Source organism: Barbus barbus (genome assembly GCF_936440315.1).
Source record: "Barbus barbus genome assembly, chromosome: 30".
NCBI classification, from domain to species: domain Eukaryota; kingdom Metazoa; phylum Chordata; class Actinopteri; order Cypriniformes; family Cyprinidae; genus Barbus; species Barbus barbus.
Genome location: NC_136758.1, coordinates 19,724,124 through 19,747,806, shown reverse-complemented (window position 1 = coordinate 19,747,806; position 23,683 = coordinate 19,724,124). Strand labels below are relative to the sequence as shown.

Genomic DNA, 23,683 nt, shown 5'->3' with positions numbered 1-23,683 from the left:
ATGTGTATCATTGGAACACGTGACATGCGCTCCACGTCATCTCCACGCTGGACGTTACAGACGTAATCAAAACGAGACAGGAAGAGTTTTGACAATCATTTAAAGGGAATACCGTGTCAAAATCTCATCATGGGTATTCATCGACACCGAAAATACGACTTGCACTCGAAGGAGTATGATCTTTCCACAGAGAGCTAGGTATAATGGTCTCAAATATATTTACTACATTGTTGACTCATAATATTGAGATTGATACTCACAATATTCTTGAGAAATGAGACAACATTTCATTTTAATAAAGTAAAAGTGAAGTATAAAGTTGTTATTTTGTATTATTATGCTCACCATATCTGCTTAGGGGCATCTCTAGTATTTTCTTTTCTTGTGTGTGTCCGCTTATATCGCCCAAATACCTGGGTCAACACAGACAGATACAAAATTAATGTGTTAAATATTGATTATAAATATTGGCAAATCTATAATTCACTTAAATGTATAACTGCAGCTATATCTATTGAACTTTCGTCACTGTCGATGTTGACAAAATAACCGTATTTTTCATATAAAGCAATATATTATGTAGCAGCTGTTTGTTTTCAGGTGTTTCTAGGTACTAGTAGGAACTAATTAAAATCAGTTATCTACGAAACAAAAAACTGTTATTTACATATTGTGTGATGAAGTTGACATATCATAGTTGTGGCAGAATGTAAGTAGAATTTGTTATAGGCCCTATATTTAAATTATTCATGTATTGCGTTATAACAGGTATATAAATATGTCTAACGTTACATGTAATTCTTTGTTAGTTGTAGGTCAGCTGGGTGAGTGATATTTCATACTTGTTTGTCTTATAGCAAATTAAAACTCTTTTATTATTATTATTCTGGAGGTGCTGCATTTGGAAATTGACTCCACATCATGAACCTCTGGCTGCCATTATGAGGTTCCCAAAGCTAGCTTTCGTCTTTATGTTTGTGGGCTGCCTGGTGGTCTACCTCACCTACGTCAAACGCCATTATGATGACTCCAAACCACCAGCATCTGACCAGCTGCCCCAGTATAGGATGGACACCCATAAACAGTCGACCTCAGCTCAGGTGGTCAGTGAAAATTTCCAGTACGGTATTATGTTTGATGCTGGAAGCACTGGAACCCGGATTCACATCTTCAAATTTCAGATTGAGCCAAATGGTATGTAGGTATTCGAGTCCACTAGTCCATTTCAGTCCACTTAGAGAAACACTGCCAAATTTTCCTCATAACAAGAGCTTTTTCATAATAATGACTACAGAGTTTTCTTCCGTAAATGTAGTCCGGTAACTTTAAATATGTATAACAACAAACTAGCAAGCAGTGTTATTATTATTAACTAAAACTTCAAAAAATATTTTTGTTAATTGATACAAAGCTGAATTAAAATAAAATGTCAATGTTAGATGAAAAACTAAAATTACCAAACTGAAATAAAAATAAAGCTAAATTGAAATGTTAAAAAATAGTAATAAAAAGAACAAAGGCACAAAAAATACTATAATAGTTTATAAATAATAATAAAATAGCACTAAATATATTTTCCACCAAAATACATAGTTACTAAAGTCAATGGTAAAGGGTAAAACTCACTGAAAAAATTAACTGATGATGATTTTTATGGTAGTATCAATAAATATAGCTATGATATTTTGGAGGAAATTATGGTTATGGTGGTTAATTTTTGTATTGGCTGGTATATATATATTTCAAATACCTGTTTGTTTTATATTATATATATATATATAATATAAAACAAACAGGTATTTGAAAACTAGTAGTAGCCAAAAACGTATTTTGACATTTGTGGCTGTCATAGAAATACCGTAATGCTTACTCACCTAATTATTTATTATATTACCTGACTGCCAAATACCATAGTATTACTATAGTAAAAACCATGTATATGTTGACTGTGTGGGCATTATCCACAGATATTAGGTTTACTGCCTAGCACAGCACTGATCGTCTAATGGCTTAGTTATCGCATCCCAATTCAGAGCTAAATCAGTTAAGTGCTGCTTTAGAATTATTTTGTTAAACCTAAGATTGTCATATTATAATGGACAGCATGTAGTCTATGCTATTAGGCACACTCTCTCATGCACACACATGCACATTCACATCCTAGCTAAGCCTCATGGGTCAACGGTCATGCTGGAGAGTATGGTTGGATTTTATGGAGGCTGAAACATTTGTTTATGTTTATTATGCAAAGGTTGATATGATACAAGCCATGTGGAATGTACATTTATGAATGTCTTTTTATATAAACACTACAAAAGTGTCAAAAGTTTGTTTTTAAAATCTTTATGTGTTAACAGAAGCTCCTAAATTAGCCCATGAGACATTTAGAGCTATAAAACCTGGACTGTCTGCATACGCTGATGACCCAGAAAAGGTAACCAGGAAAATGTGTTCAAGTTTTATAATTGTGAACCCATCACAAATTCCTCAGGGTTGTGATAGTATCATTTTGTCTGCAGTTTAATGATTATATTAATGTTGTTTTACAGAGTAAGGAAGGACTGTTGGAACTGTTAAATGTTGCTAAAGACACTGTTCCTGAGACATTATGGAGTTCTTCCCCGCTCATGCTCAGAGCCACAGCAGGGCTCAGATTGCTGCCTGGTGAAAAGGCCACGATCCTGCTGGACAAGGTCAGAGAACCATCAGTCGCCAAGTGAACATTCACTATATAGTTTTAATACTACAATTTAATTTTGGGAGGTTTTAAATGACACAGTAACATTAGAAATGCTGTGATGCACAGTTCCAAAGCAAAAGTAAATTTTCAAGGGTGCAGTAAAATCTATTGTTTATTTTTTTTAAATTCAGTAAGGATTATAGACGTGTGTTAAAGGTTATTGAGAAGAGAGCTATGCCTTCAGGCATTTCTTATTTAGCCTGTCCTTTTAGTATTTCCTAATTATGTCACAGTTTTCAGTATCTGTAACATGTCATGCTATGCCCATGTTAAATCCAAAATCTCTTTTCTGCAGGTGAGGGAGGTGTTTAGCGAATCCTTGTTCCTGTTTAGACCAGACAGTGTGTCAATCATGGATGGCACAGATGAAGGTACTTATATCAATTACTTCTTTGCCATACTGTAAGTTAATAATGTCAGGTTCGTAATAAAAAGAGCACTTATTTTGAAATTGTAATAGATTGTACTGCAACTTTTCAGCATTGCGTAACCTACTGTGTCTACCCTGATTGAATTTCCACAGTCACTTTTTAAGCATGTATTCCATTTAACAATACAATGCTTTTGATTACTGTATTTTGACAGAGTATTTGAATAATTAATATTAAAATATTTTTCAGAATAGTAGTAGCACTTTCATTTTAAGTCTAATTTGAAAATAAAGACTTAAATAATAAAGATTAAAAAATAAAGACCTTAATAATATATGTTTGTAACATTAATATATCGGCCCCAAAAAAGACAAAAGTACATAACAAAATAACTAAACTTAAATTGAAAACAAAAGCTAATTCAAAATGTTATTAAATACTTTTGTATGAATAACACTGAAATAACACTGCAGTAAATATATTTCCCACCAAAATACCATTGTTACTAAAGATGGTAAAAAAAAAAAAAAAGGAAAAGTAGGGGTAGTTTACAGTTTCTATTCAAACAAATGATTGTAATGTTGCAGTGTTTTGCAGATGTTACTGTACATCTCTAGCTCGTCAAAAGCCTCTGGTCACTGCGGTCAAGCATTTGCACTCCTGCCTGAAAGATAAAAGTTGTAAATTGAAATTTTCTTCAGTAATAGCTTGAGCTGTGTGTATATTAACGATGGATAATGCGTATATGGGACTTTAATCCAATCCTTTAAAATAGTTCACACAAGTAATAATGAGCCCAGGGGATAATGTCCCGTGTGCACTATAATCTCAGCAAACAGATTAGCACCCATTAATTTGCTATGCAGTCAATTCTAGTGTTTAGCAAAAGCCAAGTTGATACTACTTTTTTGTTGATATACAAGTTCTTTTTGCTTAATGGGTAGCAAATCATATTTGAGATTTTGTTGTAAAATTAATACTTAAACTCCGCAGGTCCCATAACCGGATAATCTGAGTCTCATTATCAGTGCGAGTCTGAACTCTCCTGAACGCACAAGCTTACCCAACCAGATTAGTCCATCACAGCAAATCATACAGATTTATTGTTAATGCTGTGCGTAAGTGGTATGTGTGAGGGAGACGGCAGGGATGGAGTTTATAGACACTAAGTGAGGGCTAAAGCCCCTTACTTTAAGATGCAACCTGCATTCAAAACAAACATAGAGTTTTAGCATAAAGATCCGATGATGCACTCACTCAGAGAGTCTTTGCGATCTAGCTGGACCTTAACTTTATGTTAATGCTAAACTCTTTAAATTCACCAGCATATGTTGTACACTATGGTTCAGACATTCTGGTCAGATTTCTTTTTTTTAAAGAAATTAATACTTTTATTCAGTGAGAATGCTTTTGTGTTAATCAAAAGTGACAGCGAAGACATTTATAATGTTATGAAAGAAATATATGCTTTTATCCATCTAAGAATACTGAAAAATATGTATCATGGTTTCCACTAAAATATTTGGCAGCACAAATGTTTTCAGCATTGCTAATAAAAAGAAATGTTTCTTTAGCAGCAAATCAGCATGATTTCTGAAGGATCATGTGACACTGTTTTCAAATAAATTGACTTTTTACTGTTTTTCATGAGCATTTTACTGTTTTCAAATAAAATGCACCCTAGGCGAGCATAAGAGGCTCTTTCAAAAACATTTAAAAAATCCTACCTTCCCCAAACTTTGGAATGGTAGAGTAGCTTTGAGTTGTTATACTTTAAAGGTGTCATATGATGATCTTTTTCTTGTTTTTTTTTATACCTAAATGCACACTGATAAAGTTGGCCATACTGTTGGTTTCTGGCCCTTAAAATTAAAGTCTGTTTTTTTTTAAGCTGCTGTGCCTTCAGGATATTTATGAAAATTTTCCCCATCCTTTAATGATAACCTCTTGCAAAGTGGAGTCTCAAAGATGTGTGCTGAAATGTGCTACACAAACTCTTACAGTCAGACTTATTTCATCTTGATAAATAAAAAATGTCTGCTGCTAGTTCCTGAGGTTGGGACATTTTGACCAATATGACAACATTTCACATGTTCAAAACAATATTTATTTTTTTAAGCTTAGCTTCAGTAGATGTTCTTTTTGGGCTGGGATGACATTTTGTACCATGAAACTAGTATTTTTTTATAGTACATTAAAATCTTTTATCTAAAAGGTTCAAGGAAAATTTGACTTTATATGGTCAATGGTGTTATGCAGAATTCTTGTTCTAAAATGCACATTTGTATTTACACAGGCATGTCAGCATGGATTACCATCAACTTTTTATTAGGTAAGCAAATTTTAGTAGTCACGTAATATTTCCTGACATCAGCAACAGAACAAAAGAACAACCGATTAATCTGGACACAAATTTATTTCCCTGCCTACATGCCATTTTTGTTTTGTTTGGTTTGTTTTTTTACTGTTGCTTGACAATGTTTGGTTTGATCTTAGTATTATTAGTTAAAGTGCTGTAAAAAACCTCTCTACCTCTCATAGGTGTTCTTCATGGTACTGAGACTGCTACAGTAGGCATGCTGGATTTAGGAGGGGGCTCGACCCAGATCACCTTTGCTCTGCAGGATGAAGTAAGCCATTTACATGCATATATATGCACATATAGCTGTATCCTCCTGCTAATGAAGCCATGACATTCCTAACAAACTACCGTGATGGTCTCCCATCCTGTGCATTAATCCGCAAATGTCCTGCTAATCCTATAGGCCTGGTAAATAAAGATTGTTGTACATTGGGCTGAGAGAGTTAGAGAGATTCTTGGTCTTGAACTAGGTCAGGTCTTGTACAGGGGGATTGAGGACCAATTTATCATGTCATTACACAGTTTCTCTGAGAGCTTTAGTTCCAAACATGAGCTCAGATGAGAACTGCCCTGCAGGACCTTAGTTGCCGACAGATATTGTGTTAAATAAATAGTATGTACTTAAAATGGCCACAGTAGGCAATTGCTGATTAATGTTGTATTAAATAAGTATACTGGACAAGAACCTTGCGGAAGCAGTCTATGATGAGATTAATACACCCTAGAAGAGTAAAAAAACCTTTGCTTTCACTTTCTGTAATCCCTCCCGGTCTAGCTTTTACTAATCTGAACAATGTCTGAATTACGAGCACTTCCTATGTTTATTTGCCTCTCTATGATAAATCACTTGTTGTATTCCTCAATTGTAAGTCGCTTTGGATAAAACAGTCCGCTAAATGAATAAATGTAATATTTGTCATTCTACCAAATTCCCACTTAAAGGGTTAGTCCACCCAAAAATGAAAATTCTATCATCAATTACTCACCCTCATGTCGTTCCAAACCTGTAAAACCTTTTTTTTAATCTGCGGAACACAACTTAAGATATTTTTTATGAAATCCGAGAGTCTCTCTGACCCTCCATAGACAGCAAGGGTCCTACCACGTGTAAGGTCCAGAAAGGTACCAAGAACATCGACAAAATGGTCCAAGAGACATCAGTGGTTCAACTGTAATTTTATGAAGCTACGAGAATACTTTTTTTTGCGCCAAAAAACACCAAAAATAACCAAAGAATATGATGGTGAACATTTTTGGGTGAACTAACCCTTTATGAAGTGAAGAGAGCAACTTTTAATGTATCAATGTTTGCTTGTTTGTGTTTTGTTCCTGTGCAGAAAGCCATCCAGACCTTACCCATTGATTACGTGACATCGTTCCAGATGTTCAACATGAGTCACGCTCTCTACTCATACAGGTAAAGTGAGTGGATATTTGTAAAGTGGGTCTTACATTTTAGAGACTATATTGTCTGGGGTTTTTTTCTGTTTTCGCCAAGGAAAATATTTCCAGACAAAGCTGAAGCAGTTTTTGAACAACTCATTTGAGTCAAGGATTCAATCCATTCATAAAGACATTTCTAAATGAATCGGCCAATTTGAATGAATCGTTTGAATGAATGATTCAATGAATTAAGGACTTGCCACCACCTACTGGCGGACTTGCCACCACCTACTGTCATCTTTTTCCCGTGACAGGCCTAAACCAGCCAAGGTACAAGAACAAAAACACACTTCACAAAATATTGTTAAATTATCATTAACTAAAAAAATCCCTCCAAGAAATCAAGAGTCAAGACATAATTTTTGTCCGCACACCCCTACTTCTGAAAAACATTTTAACATTTAAAAAATAATGCCAGATGTATTTTTGTCATCTCACTGAGCAGTCAGAGAAAAATAATAATTTCTAGTCAATAAATGACCAGAATAAATTCCCAATAGTAAAATTCTATGTTATTTTGTTAAATTAAATAATAAATCTATTATTTTTTTATGCTACAGCTGAATTTAGGCATCACAACATTATTAATTGTACAGCAACAAAAGTGGATATTAATTTTTTTGTTTTTTTTTTCTCACTCAGTTTGAGCCAATAACTGAGACAATATCATGCATTCCTCAGGCTGGTCTTCGTTCCATCTCACTGAAGAATCCTTAACACTCAGAAATACAGTATTACCATATTACTCCATCCTTTTAAAGACTTCATCTTTCTCTGTGGCTTTTTCCAGTGATGTTACGTGACTTGCAGTCCTCTAGCACTAGGGTGAAACCTCTGCCCGATGTTTGACACCGCCGCCCATTGATTCCTGTGTTTGGTCAGGGGTGTCCAGGGCTTTCGAGGTTATGTGAGCTCAGTGTTTAGTGCGGGCAGCACAAGTGTTTGAGGCAGTGTGTGTTCGCCTCGCCTCGCACTCCTGATTAGAGCGTAATCACACAAGCCTCCAATTACAATCCCATCGCGGGACTCATCTCCAGATTACTAGAATTACTAGTTATTCATGGCAGGAGATTTGACACAACAAAACCTCCAGCAGGGACCAACCAAGCAAAGTCTGTGCTCATTGACATTTAAAAGGCAAGATGGTGGTGAGGATTGGATGTGGCATCACTTATGATGTATGACAGTTGCTTCAGAAGTGTGCAATTCTCATATCTCATACTCTCATATGAAATGCTGAAATGTTTCATATTTATAGTAATGTTATAATATGTGCATATATATTTTAATTTCTATATAAAATATTTGTGTTTTGTATGTTCATTCTTTTTAATGTATTTTCTCTTTCTCTGTAGTTACCTTGGCCTGGGGTTGATGTCAGCCAGACTTGCTGTGTTAGGAGGGATTGAAGGACAGCCTTGTATGTGGTCCACAATCTCTCTTCATCTTTGGCTTTTAAAGACCTCATTCGCTCGATAAATAAGCCATTATCTAATCTCTTAATAACGCACTGAAGATTAATTCCTTGGTGGCCAGCTGTTGCACTGATTTAGCTGAGGCCAGAGAGAGAAACTGCTATCAGTGCAATAGCTTCCGCCTGCAGTTTACTACAGAGATTTACATTTAGTACACTACAAACAAATGTAATCAGATTTCTTTGTTTATAGTTTTGTCCGTTGTATAAGTGAAGCCCGCTTCACTCTGAGTGGGTTCTAAGGTTATTATGAGCAAAGACATGCATGTGCAGTTTTTGTGTGTGTGTTTGGCCACCAGGTGGCCCTGCAGAGCTCGTGTTTGGATTTGTCCTCCAGCAGTGTCACGGTTATTCCACATAGTAGCAGTAAAAATGCTGTGATGTGCATAAATACATCATTTGATTGCTGTGTGTGTATTTTCAGTAGCAGGACCCCGAGAGCTGGTTAGTCCATGTCTAGCCCAAGATTACTCTGGACAGTGGGAGCATGCTGAAGTACTCTACACTGTTAAAGGGCAGAAAGCAGGTATGAAAAACACTCTGCCTGGTTTTTGTATGTTCAATTCTATATACATTCAGTTTTACTCCCCAGAATTGTATCATTATAATATGATATTTGATTTTATATTCACTTGTGTGTGCTCTCTTATAGGGGAGCCCATCTATGAGACTTGCCTTACAAAAGTGGAAAAGATTATCTACAAACGCGTGAGAAAAATTGAGGGAGTAAAAGACATGGACTTCTATGCGTTCTCCTATTACTACGACAGGGCTGTGGATCTGGGCCTCATTGGTATGAGATTAGCCTGGTTGCTGTCATTTGATTTGAGTCAAACTTTTTTTTTTTTTTTTTTTTTTGATTTAAGAGTAACAAACAATGAGTTGAACTTTAATTTCACTCATTCACTTTCTGTCTCTGATTCAGATGAAAGCACAGGGGGGTCTTTCAGAGTCAGTGATTACATTGAAGGTGCTAAAAAAGGTAAGTGTGTTCTTGTAACAGAATGTAGGTTTATTTGTCTGATTTTATGATGTCAGTATCTGACAAATGTAATATGTATACTATCATTTTAAAACTTGGGTCAGTAATTTATTTTTTTTGAGAAAGAAATCTTTTATTAAACAAGGATGCCTAAATGGATCAAGAGTAATAAAAAACCTTTGCATTGTTTAAAAAAAAAAAATCATTTTAAATAAACGCCATTCTTTCTACCTTATATTCGTCAAGGAATCCTGAACAAAAATCATATCAGGTTTCCACAAAAATATTAATAAGCACACCTGTTTTCAAGATTAATAATGATCATTGTTTTAGAATATTATTAGACTGATTTCTGAAGTATCATGTGACACTGAAGACTGGAGTAATGGCTGCTAAAAACTGAGCTTTGCCATCATAGGAATACATTTTAAATGTTAAAATATATTAAAATAGAAAACATATTTTAAATTAGAATAATACTTCTCAATATTACTGTTTTCGCTGTATTTTTTATTAAATAAATGTAGCATTGGTGAGTATGAGAGATTTCTTTCAGGAAAAAAAAACACACACAAAAAAAGTACAGATCCCAAATTTTTGAAGTAGGCCGTGTAGAATTTCCAGTTCTGCAAAAGAAATAACATGTCATGGTGTCATTATTACTATAATATTAGATTATTAGTCATACTCCGAACTGATCAAATGTAAATGTGTACCTTGAATGTGGTCGCTTTGGATAAAAGCATCTGCCGAATGCATAAATATAATATAAATAATATTATAAATATAATTTTGCTTAACAAAACATTAACTAACTCTCTTTTGCTCCAGTGTGCAATAACATGGCAGCTGGAGGAATAAAGGAGAGTCCGTTCCTGTGTTTGGATCTGACCTACATCTCGGTACTTCTTCAGGAGCTTGACTTCCCTCCTGATAAAGAGCTGAAGGTGTGCTACTCTTGATTAATGATTCCTGACTTAAAAGAACTGTGAAATAGTTAATTCGTTGTGACTTTTGGATACAGATTGCAACATGTTAACTGCAGGAGTATGGGATTTATCTGTAATATTTTAAAGAACAATAGTGATGCTGTGATTTTTGTTTAACTCTATTGTTCTGTTTGAATTTCAGCTGGCAAGACAAATAAATAACGTGGAGACTAGCTGGGCCCTCGGTGCCACTTTCCATTGCATAGAGTCACTCCGTAAGCAAGGGTCGTGCTGAAAACAGACACTCGCAACATTTGTACCACTCTACAACCCAGTAAAGCACTGACTGATTTTAATGCTCTGGGAAAAATATCAACATTGATTGTATTTGCCATTTTGTTATTCACAATGTGAGTTTTTATACATACCTCTGACTTTCTGAATGTTTCTGTTTTCCTACTAGTATGTTAAGCTATGTGTGAAGGTAAAAATATCTATACTGGTTTGGGTGTTTACAGTGTGTCAGAATCGTTTTAGTCAGGGTTAATTATATAAAACTGATCAAAAACACTTGATTGTCTCAAGCTCAAAGTTCAAGTTATTTCATTTTTATTTTATATTTAATTATTCTCTAGCTTCTAGTTTGATTTAATATATTACACAGTATGTTCAAACAAATCATGTACTTAATATATGTTATCTACTCTCAGATGGAAGAAAAACAAACCAGAGCTGTTACTGTGTACTTTTCTCTTGTAGTTATAAACTAAATGTGCCATTATTAAACATATTTCCTATGTTTATATAAAATGCCATATAAATATAATCTAAAAAAGTTGAAAACTGTGCTCTGTGTGAAGTATTTAAAAAGTGTTATTGCACATAAAGTTCACAAGAAGGTCATAAAGTGAGACAACAGGATGTGGTCTGTCTTGTGTGTGCTCCCATCACATCTTTCACCTCTTCAGACTTGCTGCTGTTCTTTACTGGCACCAGCAGGTGTCACAGCATTAAAGCCTGCAGGCGGTTGGGCACACAATGGGCAGCCCAAATGTCACAATTTATTACTCTGTGTTACTCATAGGATGAGGTTTTTAGAAAGTGCAATTCATTTCCAAATCTGTATTGCTTTTACACAATATGATTTTCCTTTTCCTTGTCTGTGTACCTGAAGTAACATGTATCTCTGGGAAGCCTAAGGGGCAAGTGATGGCAATCTCCCCATGGCAGTTGAAGCCGTTGTGTATAAATATTGAAAACAGTATGAAAACACAGTGTTTTTTGCCCACAGCAATTCCTCTCTGAACCCCATAAAATAATTAACTGCATTAATATTACCTCTTGTGTGATCTCCTTTCAGCAACTTGTGCCTGGTCTTCAGGAACATAAGTTTTCTGTGCAATTTGTTTGTTGTTTTATTTATTGCCACCTTTCGAGACACTCAAGGTCACCTTGCATAATATAAAAAAGTATATAATAATTGTTTAAAAATAGATTTAAATCAAGAATTCTTTGTCTCTGCATGTCAACTACTCGCATACATACGTGCAGTATTCACCATGCGTCCCAATGTGCGTACTATCCACCCTATCTGCCCTAAAAAATATTGAAAACGACCAGTCACAGAATTTAGGATGGATAGTAGGCTAATATGCACATTGGGACTCAGACTCAGTCTTTACTTCTAAATCAGACTCCTCCCACTTTTACATGTTTTCAATTTGGTTGCTTGTAAACTCGTTCCATATACGGCCAGATTCTGGCTCTCAATCCAATCAATAAAAAGTCTGTATAACTATAATAATGGAAACTCAGCTCTTATGAAACGTAAGGAAATGGGCAAGTCTTTACAAGTTATCCTTACTAGAGCTAAAAGAGGCTATGCTAAAATGTTACATTGGCCTAATGGTTGCTAATAGCAATGATTGACATCTCACGTAGCCAATGACAATGCAATTACGAAAGCAGCACTGCCCAATAAAGCCCCGCCCACTTTCTTCTCTAGTTGACATAGGGGTGTGTCAAGTCAAGTTCATAGGGAACAGTGCGTGTAAAGTACTTGCACACCGCACTAACCTGGGCACAGCAAGTCGAGGGGTACAAACTTTCATTCTTTGCTTTTTAAACGCGTTGTCGACATGTCCAAACCTCTGACCGACCAAGAGAAGCGCAAGCAGATCAGTGTTCGTGGTATAGCTGGGCTGGGGGATGTTGCCGAAATCAAAAAGAGCTTCAACAGGCATCTTCACTTTACCCTAGTGAAGGACCGCAATGTGGCCACCCCGCGGGATTATTACTTCGCGCTGGCGCACACGGTGCGGGATCACCTGGTGGGCCGCTGGATCCGCACTCAGCAGTATTACTACGAGAAAGACCCGAAGGTACGGATCTCTTCTTCCTCTTCCTCCTCTTCCCTGTGCAGGCAGCCAGGAAGTGGGAGACATAAAAATGCATGTCAATTAATAAGTGCCTGTTTTTACATACATTCGTAACTGCATAGTAGTAATAAATGCGTATTTGAATAAATGAATAATAGTTTGATGTATAAACCATCATATGCATAGTGCATTGTATACTGAAGATTCATATTGAATTTAACCTGGACATTAATTTGTTTTCTCAGCTTTGTGTTTTTTGCATTGACATCCATTTGGTCATCCTTTAACATGGGGTCAGCTGCTAGTTTGTGCTTCCTGTGCAAAGTGTGATCTGTTCCTTGTTACATTAGGCCATCATTAGTAACTGAGTATTTTGCAATCACTTGATGTTGTATGCTCTCTAGGGAAAGTACAGATTACACTATACTGTCAAACCCAGTAGAACATATTAGGCCTTATCTAATGCACTGAAATGGTCCATGTGCAGAATCACTCATGGCTATTAATAGACATCTGTGACCTGGGTGCTTTATTATGAAGGGAGGTAATTTTTGGAGAGCAATAATTTGAAAGTGTATTTTCTTCAGGCCTTTTGTGGTTTCACCAGTGTAGCTTGCACTATATATTCATGTTTCTGTGAAACTAGTTGTTACTTGTTGATAAACATGAAACATAGCCATGTATTTTGAGTTAAAGCATCGTTACATGGGAACATTCTATACTTTATGACTTTTAGGATTTTATTATTTAACACTTTTTTTTTTTTTTTTTTATTTTTTTTTTTTTTATTAAGTGCACAAGAGTGGTCCTGTTCTGGGCACTACCCAAAATTCAGAGAGTTCAACTGCTTTCCAGAGATTTGTGTGCTTTATTTCAGCAGTCCTTTGAACCAGTAAAATACCAGTTTTTTTCCTCCTATCTAGATATCTCTAAATGGAACCACATAGCTTTATATGGTTGAGCACAGCACACCAATACGTGAAGTGTTTCCAGGAACTTCACTCTAGTCAAGCATTAAGCTTGTTGAGGTTCAGACCCTTGGAAAAACAGTAAAACACTGTGTCACTTTATTTAAACCTACAATATGCTGTCATTAAGCACCGTCTCAGCACATGAAAGTGAAGCAAGCATTTATTTATTACTGTGGTGTTCACTGTGGATTTGAGGCCTTCAGCAGGCTGTGAACTCCTTTTGCAGACATCTTATGAAAAGTTGATCTCAAGCCAAAGACATCAAATTAAGCATGTTGCACTTGAGCAGTCTGAAAGAGACATGACTAGAGCATGAGTTTGACTTTAAGAGGGAGAGTATGTTTAGATACAGATTCTCTGTAGACGTGAATGCTCATGCAGTCAGATTTATCTCGGTGTGTTTTCTGTTGCAGCGCATCCACTATCTGTCTCTGGAGTTCTACATGGGGAGAACTCTACAGAACACCATGATAAATCTTGGGCTGCAGAATGCCTGTGATGAGGCCATCTACCAGGTAAAGTGCATCACTATGACTTGGAAAACTTAATATTTTAGTAGAGCGTTTGTTATTTAATTGCAGAACTGGGCTACAGCTCTATTACTTAAACATCCTGATAATTTAGAAACAGTTGTTTTTTCCCCTGCTCACCCACAGAGAGCTCATCGAGGATGTAGACCAATTGCCACAGGCTTGCAAAACTGTCTAAACCCTTCCTTTACTAAATGTGAAAACACAAGTTGCTGAAACCTTAAAGTGTGCAAAGTTTACATAGTCATTTTAAATTTTGTTTCCCAACATGCAACTTGTGTTGTGTAGATGTTTTTATAATGAGATGCTTTTTCTTTTTTTTTTGACATGATGGTGCTGATCTTCAGCTTGGACTAGATTTGGAAGAGCTGGAGGAGATCGAGGAGGATGCAGGATTGGGAAACGGAGGGCTCGGACGTCTTGCAGGTACCAAACTTAACTTTAAAAAAAAAAAACCTACACTTGTGGTAGAGTACACAACCTGATCATAATGGGCATTTGTCTTCTCCTTCAGCTTGTTTTTTGGACTCAATGGCATCTCTGGGTTTGGCGGCATATGGATATGGCATTCGTTATGAGTTTGGCATCTTCAATCAGAAGATCACCAATGGCTGGCAGGTAAACCAAAACTGAAAATACATTCATACACAGATATACATTTACCTTAGCCTTATATTGAGTTAGTTGTATAAAAAGCCTCATTGTTTTTTTGTTTTTGTTTTTATATCAAAACCATTTAACTCTGGGACTCTGAAACTCTGTTTGTTAGGTGGAGGAAGCTGATGATTGGCTGCGTTATGGTAACCCTTGGGAGAAGGCCCGTCCAGAGTACATGCTGCCTGTGCATTTCTATGGCCGAGTGGAGCATACAAATGAGGGACCAAAGTGGGTTGACACCCAGGTCTGTCAGTCATGATCTAGTGCAATGACTCTCAACTAATTTCTGAAACTATCCTGTTCTGATAAAATAGCAGGAGAAAAAACATGGCTAAATTAAAATATTAATTTAATGCATCCCTGCTAAATAAAAATAATATATATATATATTTTTTAAATCACATTGACCCCAAACATTTGGATGGTTGTGTAATCATGAATGTGGATGTAATTTTTTAAAAGATAAGATAAGAGAAGGGAAAGACAAAAGGTTGTGTACAATCAAATCTTACTTGGTGCATCAGGCACAAGTTCATAATTTCTTGGTAATAGATTTCATTTGTTAATTTTTTAAAAGACATTTTGTATACAATTTTAGCACTGGGTTGGGTTGATTAAAAAATTTGATCCTGAAGCAAAATCAGTTGAAGTGTCTGTTATATGTTCTCTATAAATGTAATTAAATTTGAATTAAGCTTAATTAAAATCAGTTTATTTATACCATCTTTTCTTTGGTAGGTGGTGCTTGCGATGCCTTACGACACTCCTGTGCCTGGTTATAAAAACAACACTGTGAATACTATGAGACTGTGGTCTGCCAAAGCTCCTAATGATTTCAACCTGCATGAATGTGAGTCCACACAATGATAATGCATTTACACACACACACACACACACACATATATTCAGTCCTTGGTCCAGTATGACACATCTGTGTTTTGGTACTATTTCGGCTGTATCACTTGGTCCTGGTTTGTGTGGAGGATCCTTGCTGCTGTGTGAGCTAAGATTGTTGCAATATTGTTATGCTAAAATTAATTACAGTATGCTCGAAATTTCCTAGTATCATTGAAATAGTGTGTTGTATTACTGTTAGAGTGAACTAGTCTAAACTTACCTTCTTCCTTGAGTTAAACTTGTTTCCTGGGAGAATGGTTTCTGTGTAGAATACTAAATATAGCATTCTTGCAGCAGCACAGAAACAGGAGAGCAGCTGGCAGCAGGCCAGCGTTACCAATAGATACGCCTGCTTTTGAGAGGGTCCTTCATGATTGTCGGGCCTCTGCTTTGAATGTCTCATTCTATAATAGACATATGGTACGCTTAATGTTTTGCATCCAAATTAAGTCATATTTCCGCTATCATTTTCCCAATGTGTAGTGTCCTCTGCAAATAGTTGTAAGAGACAATTCTTTTCTTTTTTTCTTTTCTTTTTTTGAGAAGAAATTAACTTTATTCAGCAAGGGTGTATTAAATTGATCAAAAGTGACAAAGTATACGGTTACAAAAGATAAATAAATGCTGTTCTGTTATTTTAAGAATCCTGAAAAAAAAACATGGTCTGTGACCACTAGCCTGTGAAAACAAAAATAGTGTGGCTAAAATGTTACTGTATATGCTGAGAGTATTTTTTTGTCTGTTGTATCATTGATTTATAATGCAAAAAATACAATAAGATTATGAAATGTTCTCTTTTTTTTTTTTTTCTTTGTAGTTAATGTGGGAGATTACATCCAGGCTGTACTGGACCGAAACCTGGCAGAGAACATTTCCAGGGTGCTCTACCCCAATGACAATGCAAGTACACACACCTCTCAATACTATAAAACTCTTAGTGAGATGCCTGTGTGTGTGCGCCAGATGGAGTGAATATGCAGAGAGGGAGAACAGAGAGCAAGAATGTGTATTAGTTACCAAAATATAATTTGTGTATGTGGATGCTGGTATGCAACATAGGGTTTAGTGGCCTGGCACAAGCAGACTGAAAACTCGTATGTTGTGCAACAGTACCACAGATAGGTGTAATGCAAAAAGGAAGTATGAAACTGTAATATGGCGTCCTGAGCAACAGTTGGCTTAGGTCATGATACACTAGTGTATATAGCTATTGTTCACACAGCTACTGAACTAAACAGCCAGAAACCAGAATGCTTGGTTATTCTATCAGAAAAAATGACACACAATGAAATTTTTCGCTATTTGCAAAGCTTTCTGCATGTATATCTTTAATATGAATTAAATTCTTTGTATATGCATGTGTTAGTTTTTTGAAGGGAAGGAGCTCCGTTTGAAGCAGGAGTACTTTGTGGTGGCTGCTACTCTGCAGGATATCATCAGACGCTTTAAATCTTCAAAGTTTGGCTGCCGGGATCCCGTGCGCACCTCTTTTGAGACTTTCCATGAAAAGGTGATATTGCTTTAAAAAATTCAATTGGCTGATGTTTTTAAATTTGACAGAGAATTTTTGTTCGAATGAACCTATATGCTTCAAAATAGTATAATGCTTTCAAAACTCTCGCTCAGGTGGCGATCCAATTGAATGATACTCATCCAGCTCTAGCGATTCCTGAACTCGTGAGGATCCTGGTGGATATAGAGCAGCTAGACTGGGAAAAGGTGTGATGTTCAGGCTGTCACACTGTGTGTCAAGATAATGGAATAATATTTACTAATAATTACATTATTCATAGACGTGCATTTACTGAAATTAGTTGATATGCGTTATGGCACAAATGAAAAGCAAACTAATTCCTTGATCGTTTTGTTGTGCTGAATTTTTCTGCTTAGTCATGCTGACATGAGTAATAGGCATAGTAATGCTAATGTAAAGAAAGTATTGTGCACACAACCAGCCAAATCAAAATAATTTTCTTATTTATTTGATGGAACTTCTATTTTTGACAAGTTATCAAAATTAGCATTTATGTATGCATGTATGTGGGTAGGCATGGGAGATCACTACAAAGACATGTGCATATACAAACCACACGGTGTTACCTGAGGCTCTGGAGCGCTGGCCCATCTACATGTTTGAGAAACTTCTGCCACGACACCTGCAGATCATCTACGAGATCAACCAGCGACATCTGGATGTGAGGATACACACATACACTCAAGATCATTAAGATGTTGTTAAATGAACCAGTTTGTCTGATTGAGTCTCTGTTGTAGAGAATTGCTGCGCTGTATCCAGGCGACAGTGATCGTTTGCGCAGGATGTCCCTGATCGAGGAGGGCGATCCAAAGAGGATCAACATGGCCCACCTTTGTGTGGTCGGCTCGCACGCTGTTAATGGAGTCGCACGGATTCACTCAGACATCGTCAAAACCACTGTGTGCGTAGAGTGCATCAGTTGTTATACAAAAATATTTGATAGCAGAATTAATCATTTCCAGGGAGCCATGATTTTTTTATTTTCGTGTAGAGATACTAGTTAGGTCAGCTATATATTGACAGTTTTTTCCCCATTGATTTTGCTTCGATATTAGACATTTTAGACATTTAGAACTTGGAGACATGTTTATTTTTTGTGGTTCAAGATTTAAGGACTTCTGTGACATTGAGCCAGAGAAGTTTCAGAACAAGACAAACGGCATCACACCTCGTCGCTGGCTGCTGCTCTGCAACCCCGGCCTGGCTGATATCATCGCTGAGGTGACCTTCTTAACAAAGTTACTCTTTCTTGCTCTTCCCCCACAGGTTTTCTTTCTGTCCCTCACTGTCTTGTGCGCGTTTTCCTTTCAGAAAATTGGTGAGGACTTCCTGACAGATCTTTTCCAGCTAAAAAAACTGTTGGACTTTGTCAATGATGAAATGTTTATTCGGGATGTGGCCAAAGTGAAACAGGTCTACATTTGTTATTGTTTCTATGATTTTTGGTGTTTGGTATTTATGCATTATGATTTTTTAAAATGTTTTTACTTTTCTTGTTTGACTTATTTATTCATTTTTTTTAGGAGAATAAGCTGAAGTTTGCAGCGTATCTGGAGAGTGAGTACAAAGTAAAGATAAACCCTGAGTCCATCTTCGACATCCAGGTCAAAAGAATCCATGAGTACAAGAGACAACTGCTCAACTGCCTGCATGTCATCACTTTATACAACAGTAAGAATTACACACAGAAAAACACAGGAATGTGTTCACACTGGGTTGATCAGGACAGAGGAACTGACCAAAGATATAGCACTTTTATTAATATTGGTTTGTCTTTTACTGGTATAGCTGTTTTCTTGTTTTGTAGAGTTGTATTGAAATTATTTTATAAAATATTATAGGAAATAAAACTTTTTGTTGTTTATCAGAATTATGTAGGAGTTTCCTTTTTAAATAACTCCACTTAATGAGTAATTAGTGATTGATTTTATAAATGATAAATCTTTTTTCATTCTGCACTTTCTAGGGATTAAGAGAGAACCAAACAAGAAATTTGTTCCAAGGACCGTAATGATTGGAGGAAAGGTATGTGTATTCAGTTTAATTCAATTGAAAATTGCTTATTATTATTATTATTATTATTTAGATAATGGTCATAATGGTATTTGACAAAAGCTGGAGTTCTCAAACCACTAGAGGGCCACAGTGGACTTCAGAAGGGTCTACAGTTTGACAAAATATGAAATGAAGATATAATAAAAATAATCTTAATTGAAAATGTTAAAAAACAAACAGATTTTTTCGCCCTCAGAAACAAGTGAGATTCAAGAACATACTATTCCTGAAACGTCTGAAATCGTGGAGTACTTTTTAAATTATTTCATTTAATGGACACTCGTAGTTTGAGTTTGAAAACTAGCTGCTTTTTCATATGAGGGGCCTCTGAATATTGTGCTGGACAATGGGAGGCCTTCAAGTCAAAAAGGTTGAGAGCCACTGCTGTAAGAGTTTTAAAAGTTCTAAAAAGTATTTTTTGTGTTGTCCTGCACTGCCTCTTGCAGGCGGCACCAGGCTATCACATGGCAAAGATGATCATTAAACTGATCACATCAGTGGGGGAGGTGGTGAATCATGATCCTGTGGTGGGAGACAGACTCAGGGTCATTTACCTGGAGAACTATAGAGTCTCATTAGCTGAGAAAGGTGAGTAAATTCATAAACAACTGTTGATGTATAGCCAGAAAAAGATCAGATGAGATTTATTATGTTTTTTAAGATAACATTCAGTGATTAAACTAATAAATATTTTTGCTATAGATGCGTTATAGTTTTTTTTTTTTAATGTTATAAATTATGCGCTGAGTATGTGATTGAATGTGTCATACGCTTTGCTCTTCAGTGATCCCTGCTGCCGACCTGTCCGAGCAAATCTCCACGGCAGGTACAGAAGCCTCCGGTACAGGGAACATGAAGTTCATGCTTAACGGCGCTCTGACCATCGGCACCATGGATGGTGCTAATGTGGAGATGGCAGAAGAAGCTGGAGAGGAAAACCTGTTCATCTTTGGCATGAGGGTGGAGGATGTGGAGGCCATGGACAAAAAGGGGTGCGAGAGTGAATGGATAGAAATGGGACAAGGAAGCTTTAGGCTGGAGGACTGATGTAATCAAAAAATGAAGCAAGAACATAAATACAAGTCTAGATTATTCTATATTCTGTCTTTGTGAGAACATTTTAAGCTAAAATGAGTAATTACTCCTCTTGACTTGATCAATATTTTGATATTTTCAGTTTTCTCTCTTTTGGCATTTATTTTTTTGTAATTTTTTTTGACTCTATATAACATATATCCATTTTGTTTTCATTTCAGTTGCCAAAAATTTTTTTAATGGTTTTATTTGTAGTTTATAATAACACTGTTTGTGATCTAGATACAATGCCAGGGAATACTACGAGCGTCTGCCTGAACTGAAGCAGGTGATGGATCAGATCAGCACTGGATTCTTCAACCCCAAAGAGCCTGAACTCTTCAAAGATGTTGTCAACATGCTCATGAATCATGACAGGTAGTGTTAAAGAGATCAGTTGTCTGTGTAAAACCCGTTTTACTCCCTTTTAAAAAAGTTTGCATTTACTTGTGTGGCTTATACAATTTTTGTTTATACATAAGGGAAACTTGCTACGGGTTTATTTTAAAATTTTACCCTAATACGTCTATAAAATTCATAGCTATTTTATGTAACCATTATCAGATTTATTTATGCTTTAGTCGTTTTAGTGGAGGTGTCTGACTTCTGTTTTTCTCTCAGGTTCAAGGTGTTTGCAGACTATGAAGCATATATCAGCTGTCAAGAAAAAGTTAATGAACTCTACAGGGTGAGTTCAGATGTTCGGATATTTACTGATGGTTTACCAATATGGGCTTTCCAGTTGCTGAGCCCAAGGTGTCCGTAGTAATATTTTATCATTGAAAATTATTCCATTAAATGCTAAATAGTTTATTTTTCAAGGCTCTGATATAATATATGTCATTTAAAAATATTGCCTATTATATAGATTGAACATTTTCCTCTTTTAATTACACAGGTATATTACAGAAAGTGTTTGGACCTGTCATAAGAGGGCGCTAAATGTCAAAATGACCAGTGTTCACTGACTGATTGATCTACAATAATTACACGACTCTATATGTGACCCTGGACCACAAAACCAGTCATAAGGGTCAATTTTTTTTTTTAAAGCTGAATAAATGATATTTCCATTGATGTATGGTTTGTTAGAATCGGACAATATTTGGCCGAGATGCAACTATTTGAAAATCTAGAATGTGAGGGTACAAAAAAAATCACATTATTGAGAAAATTGCCTTTAAAATTGTTCAAATGAAGTTTTTAGCAATGCATGTTACTAATCAAAAATGAAGTTTTGATATATTTACGGTAAAAAAAGTTACACAGTATCTTCATGGAACATGATCTTTACTTGATATCCTAATGATTTTTGGCATAAAAGAAAAATTGATAATTTTGACCCATACAATGCATTTTTGGCTATTGCTACAAATATACCCCAGCGACTTAAGACTGGTTTTGTGGTCCAGGGTCACATAGTCTACCGCTACTAAAAATGTATAGTTGACCTTGATGAACGGATATATTGGTAAAACTGCTTTCACAGCTGTTTTCCAATAGCAGCTTTTTAAGCTCAAATTTGTGTAAAATTCCCCACTCTTTTCCTCAGAACCCAAAAGAATGGACCAAAAAGGTCATCAGAAACATTGCTGCTTCTGGAAAGTTCTCCAGCGACCGCACCATCGCAGAGTATGCACGTGAGATCTGGGGCGTAGAGCCGTCCGATGTCAAGATCCCGCCACCTAATGAACCACGTGAATGAGGAAGTGGGCAACATGACGGTCTGACGGTGTCCACTGGGTCTGCTCTCCTGTTCCTCAACCTTTTCCAGTGTGCCGGTGTGCCTTGACTCGCTTCACCTGATTCAGATTCAGGTTTCTCTCACTATGCATAATACCTCTTTGAACTTCATTACTGTAGTGTACCCTCAACATACACGCAAAAAAACTAACTCTTCCATGTGCACTTACACTGTAACAGGTTTGAAATCAGTTACTTTCACATGCCTATACTTAACTATCTATCATCATGGTTTCCATTATGAAAATTCAGTTTGTTGGTCATCTGAGACTAATTTATTGAAGCTTCAGTTTCAGAGGCATTTATTCATCAATTGGTGTAAATTCTCAGTTTTTATGCATTCCTTGTTGCAGTCCTTTTGAAAGTGGCCATTGTGACTGATTTGAGTATTTTATGAAGCCAAATCAGCATTCGTGTCCTAGGAATATTTCTTAAATAGACTAAATGTGATTGCAGGTCAAATATTTTGTCATGTTTAAATTCAGCAGAAGCAGTATATTTGCCTTAAAATACGTGATATATGTAGTTAGAAACGATAGCCTTAAAAGAAACAAATGCAAACAGCATTGATGTAATGACTCCAGAATGCAAATTATCTTTTTATTCAAGCTTTCAAATGCAGGTTAAAGGCTGCCTTGTGTGCACACTGTGCAATATTAACAACAATAAGAGATTTATATTTCATAAAATAATAATAAAAGAGGATGTATGGCAGCTGGCTGATGTAAACTCATGGGAATTCATCATGTGTGTCCTAGAAATAATGTTGTAGTTGCTTTTTGGGGTTTTTTTTGTTTGTTTTTGGCAGGGTCGAAGCTGATTCAATTTGCTCTATTTCACATAGCATTACCAAATTATGAGATGTTTGTCCTGTTGTTCATTTCACAAAGCAGCTTGAACTTTGGCAAATTCATAAAGCAAACCCTGTCTTGAGTTTGAACATTAAACAGCATTTCAGTTGTTTGAATGTATGCTTATGGATTTGCCTTTGAACATTCACACATTGTACTGAGGCCTTGTTTTCTTGCTACGTTTTACAAAAGTACTGTATACAATTAATGGTGTTAAAACCATGTTAACAAATAATAAAAATGTTGAAAACAAAAACAGTATGCTGTTGACTTAAAATGATTAAAGGTAACTAAATGTATAATCTGTTCATTGTTTTGAAGATTGAATGCTGATGTCATATTGTAACGCAGCATTCATATCATTCAGAATAGTAACGAATGGCTTGAACAGGTGCCAGGCGAGGTAAAAATGAACATGAATGAGGCATTGCATGAACCCGATACATAGTAAAACAGCCTATCAGCAAGTTAATTCAGCAAAAATACCTCAAGCTTCCTATACGTGCCTCCCTGCACTGCTTTAGTTTAACTAGATTTGACCAGTCTGTCCCTGCCTAGTAAAATTCAACTGGTCATTATGGTTTGTGAGGGGATTGTATTTGCAAGAAGAGCAGGTTAGGGCTAGACAGCTGAACTTTCTCCAAATTGAGATCCAAGTGCAAGGTTTTCTTAGCTTATAGCCTCCCATT

The 23,683-nt window shown here is 36.1% G+C and overlaps 2 protein-coding genes across 3 annotated transcripts; both read left to right on the top strand.

Annotated features, from left to right (window-relative positions):
• The first annotated feature begins 21 nt into the window (after positions 1 to 21).
• Positions 22 to 11,637, top strand: LOC306850104 (ectonucleoside triphosphate diphosphohydrolase 6-like). 2 transcript variants are annotated; one of them, XM_079385547.1, is made up of 14 exons: positions 22 to 198; positions 893 to 1,194; positions 2,358 to 2,434; positions 2,550 to 2,693; positions 3,036 to 3,111; positions 5,408 to 5,443; positions 5,653 to 5,741; positions 6,811 to 6,890; positions 8,272 to 8,336; positions 8,818 to 8,916; positions 9,043 to 9,183; positions 9,316 to 9,372; positions 10,204 to 10,319; positions 10,504 to 11,637. In XM_079385547.1, exons 1-14 carry the CDS (start codon positions 176 to 178, stop codon positions 10,594 to 10,596), a joined length of 1,398 nt encoding a protein of 465 aa, XP_079241673.1. In that variant the 5' UTR covers positions 22 to 175; the 3' UTR covers positions 10,597 to 11,637. The 2 variants fall into 2 exon arrangements, with proteins under 2 accessions (XP_079241673.1, XP_079241672.1); XM_079385546.1 differs by having other exon boundaries at positions 8,815 to 8,916.
• A 660-nt stretch (positions 11,638 to 12,297) lies between these two features.
• On the top strand, positions 12,298 to 23,240 carry LOC306850744 (glycogen phosphorylase, brain form). Its single transcript, XM_079386583.1, has 20 exons — positions 12,298 to 12,682; positions 14,064 to 14,165; positions 14,528 to 14,606; positions 14,695 to 14,798; positions 14,950 to 15,081; positions 15,576 to 15,687; positions 16,552 to 16,634; positions 17,101 to 17,244; positions 17,361 to 17,453; positions 17,783 to 17,929; positions 18,009 to 18,172; positions 18,378 to 18,492; positions 18,583 to 18,684; positions 18,795 to 18,942; positions 19,238 to 19,296; positions 19,773 to 19,914; positions 20,111 to 20,318; positions 20,644 to 20,778; positions 21,022 to 21,088; positions 21,953 to 23,240. Exons 1-20 carry the CDS (start codon positions 12,440 to 12,442, stop codon positions 22,103 to 22,105), a joined length of 2,532 nt encoding a protein of 843 aa, XP_079242709.1. The 5' UTR covers positions 12,298 to 12,439; the 3' UTR covers positions 22,106 to 23,240.
• Positions 23,241 to 23,683: the final 443 nt, after the last annotated feature.

What these genes read in the sequence shown, in the direction of transcription:
- LOC306850744 (XM_079386583.1), top strand. Translation starts at nt 12,440, where the DNA reads ATGTCCAAACCTCTGACCGACCAAGAGAAGCGCAAGCAGATCAGTGTT. An exon ending in CCGTAATGATTGGAGGAAAG is followed by an intron (nt 19,297 to 19,772) that starts GTATGTGTATTC and finishes TGCCTCTTGCAG; the next exon opens with GCGGCACCAGGCTATCACAT. An exon ending in ATGCTCATGAATCATGACAG is followed by an intron (nt 20,779 to 21,021) that starts GTAGTGTTAAAG and finishes TTTTTCTCTCAG; the next exon opens with GTTCAAGGTGTTTGCAGACT.
- LOC306850104 (XM_079385546.1), top strand. Translation starts at nt 176, where the DNA reads ATGATCTTTCCACAGAGAGCTAG. An exon ending in ATCTTTCCACAGAGAGCTAG is followed by an intron (nt 199 to 892) that starts GTATAATGGTCT and finishes ATTATTCTGGAG; the next exon opens with GTGCTGCATTTGGAAATTGA. An exon ending in CCTTTGCTCTGCAGGATGAA is followed by an intron (nt 5,742 to 6,810) that starts GTAAGCCATTTA and finishes GTTCCTGTGCAG; the next exon opens with AAAGCCATCCAGACCTTACC.